The sequence below is a fragment of the Pollachius pollachius genome (assembly GCF_949987615.1).
Source record: "Pollachius pollachius genome assembly, chromosome: 7".
Classification (NCBI taxonomy): domain Eukaryota; kingdom Metazoa; phylum Chordata; class Actinopteri; order Gadiformes; family Gadidae; genus Pollachius; species Pollachius pollachius.
The window spans coordinates 3373376-3375875 of NC_136940.1; the positions used below are offsets into that span (position 1 = coordinate 3373376).

General features: G+C 49.5%; 1 protein-coding gene across 1 annotated transcript in view; it reads left to right on the forward strand.

Annotated features, from left to right (window-relative positions):
- Nucleotides 1-1036: 1036 nt before the first annotated feature.
- The window catches only part of abca7 (ATP-binding cassette, sub-family A (ABC1), member 7), a 24123-nt gene continuing 22659 nt past the window's right edge, over nt 1037-2500 (forward strand). Inside the window, exons 1-2 of the mRNA XM_079739775.1 lie at nt 1037-1266; nt 2138-2342. Coding sequence (XP_079595901.1) covers nt 1120-1266; nt 2138-2342 — 352 coding nt within the window. The 5' untranslated portion in view covers nt 1037-1119. The remainder of the gene's footprint in view (nt 1267-2137; nt 2343-2500) is intronic.

The following is a 2500-nucleotide window of genomic DNA, read 5'->3' on the forward strand; positions in this document are numbered from 1 at the left end:
ACAGACAGACAGACAGACAGACAGACAGACAGACAGACAGCAGACAGACAGACAGACACGTACGACAACTACAGTAAGGAGACGTCGATGTAGACACACGCACACGCACACACACACACACACACGTAGGACAACTGCAATAGGGAGACGTCGATGTAGACGCACACACACAATAACGACAACTACAATAAGGAGACGTAGATTTAGACGCACACTGGCGCACAATTACGACAACTACAATAAGGAGGCGTAGATTTAGACGCACACGCGCACAATTACGACAACTACTATGAGGAAACGTCGATGTAGACACACACACGCACACGGGCCACATTGGGGTTGGGGTTGTCTTTGAGGGTACTTTAGTTGTGCGTGTGCATCGGTGTTGCAACCGTGTATTCGTCCTCCTTTGAGGTTAATTGTCAAGTAAACAAACTAAAGTAATCTTAAATCTAAGAACATTAATCAGCACCCCCTTCACACTCACAAATCTGAACGCATACATATCCCGCTCACAGTCATAGGCCATCGTACGCACTCCATAGTAATCTACTTACGTTCTTCTCCCTCCTCCTTCGTCCTCCCTCATCTTCCTCTCACCTTCCTTTCTGTTTTCATCCCTCCTCTCCCTCCTCCTCCCTCTCTCCCCCTCCTCTCCTCCTCCCTCTCCTCTCCTCCTCCTCCTCCTCTCTCCACTCTCCCTCCTCCTCCTCTCTCCACTCCTCCTCCTCCTCTCTCCCTCCTCCTCCTCTCTCCACTCCTCCTCCTCCTCTCCTTCCTCACCTTCCTGTCTGTTTTCATCCCTCCCCCTCCTCTCCTCCTCCTCCTCCTCTCTGCACTCCCTCCTCTCCTCCTCCCCCTCCTCCCTCTCCTCTCCTCCCTCCTCCCTCTCCTCTCCTCCTCCATCCTCTCCTCTCCTCCTCCTCCTCTCTCCACTCTCCCCTCCTCCTCCCCCTCCCCTCCCCCTCCCCTCCCTCTCCCCCCTCCTCTCCTCTCCTCTCCTCCTCCCCCTCCCCTCCCCTCCCCTCCCTCTCCCCCCTCCAGTGGGGGGACATCCTGCCGTACAGCGACCCCTCGGTGGTCTTCTTCTTCCTGACGGCGTTCGCCACGGCGACCATCATGCAGTGCTTCCTCATCAGCACCTTCTTCTCGCGGGCCAACCTGGCGGCGGCGTGCGGCGGGCTGCTCTACTTCAGCCTCTACCTGCCCTACGTGCTCTGTGTGGCCTGGAGGGACCACCTCAAGACCAGCCACCGGGTCCTGGCCGTGAGTCCCACCGACCGCTGCTGGCGCTAGTGCTAGGGGGAGCTAGTGGTGGCGCTAGTGCTAGTGGAAGCTAGTGCTAGGGGGAAGCTAGTGGTGGCGCTAGTGCTAGTGGAAGCTAGTGCTAGGGGGAGCTAGTGGTAGCGCTAGTGCTAGTGGAAGCTAGTGCTAGGGGGAGCTAGTGCTAGTGGGAAGCTAGTGGTAGCGGTAGTTCTAGTGGAAGCTAGTGGTGGCGCTAGTGCTAGTGGAAGCTAGTGCTAGGGGGAGCTAGTGGTGGCGCTAGTGCTAGTGGAATATAGTGCTGGTGGGAAGCTAGTGGTAGCAGTAGTGATAGTGGAAGCTAGTGCTAGGGGGAGCTAGTGGTAGCACTAGTGCTAGTGGAAGCTAGTGCTGTTGCTAGAGCTAATAACTATTTATGTGCTATGTACTATAACTGTTGCTATTTGCTATAAATATTCACTATATTTGGTGCTGTTCGCTGCACTTTTGGCTACACATGGCTTTAATATACATTAAATGTATATTCAATATAAAGATATTTTAATTTTATATATTTAATATAAAGATATTTTAATTTTAATACAATTTATATTTCAATATACATTTTAATTCTTTTCAATGCATACATTTATTTTATTTTCATTTTACATTTATTTTATTTTCATTTTACATTTTATTTTATATTGTTTTAATGTACAACACATTGTGTTGCATTTGGTTGGATAAAATGTGATTTAAAAATAGCAATAGTACAGTACTAGTACTAGCATTAAAATAGATGTGTTGCGGTTAAATAGACAAGCATGGACGTTAAAGCGGAGTGTGCTAACAATGTTCTAATAAGCTAACACGCTCATTTCCAATGTCCCTTCAGAGCTTCCTGTCCCCCGTGGCCTTCGGGTTCGGGTGTGAGTACTTCTCCCAGTACGAGGAGCAGGGCGAGGGCATCCAGTGGTACAACCTCCACTCCAGTCCCAGCGAGGGAGACACCTACAACTTCACCACCGCCATCGTCATGCTGTACGTGGACGCCGTTATTTACGCCGTAGCCACATGGTACATCGAGGCTGTTTTCCCCGGTATGACTTCACACCGCATCGTCTGACTTTTCATTTATCTAAAACTGATATTTATGTAAACAGTTAATGAACAGACTGATACAGCTAAAGTAGTACTAGTCTCTGTTTGACCACAGGGGGTGCTGTTGTAGATGTTTGATTTGGGTTTTACTTTAACA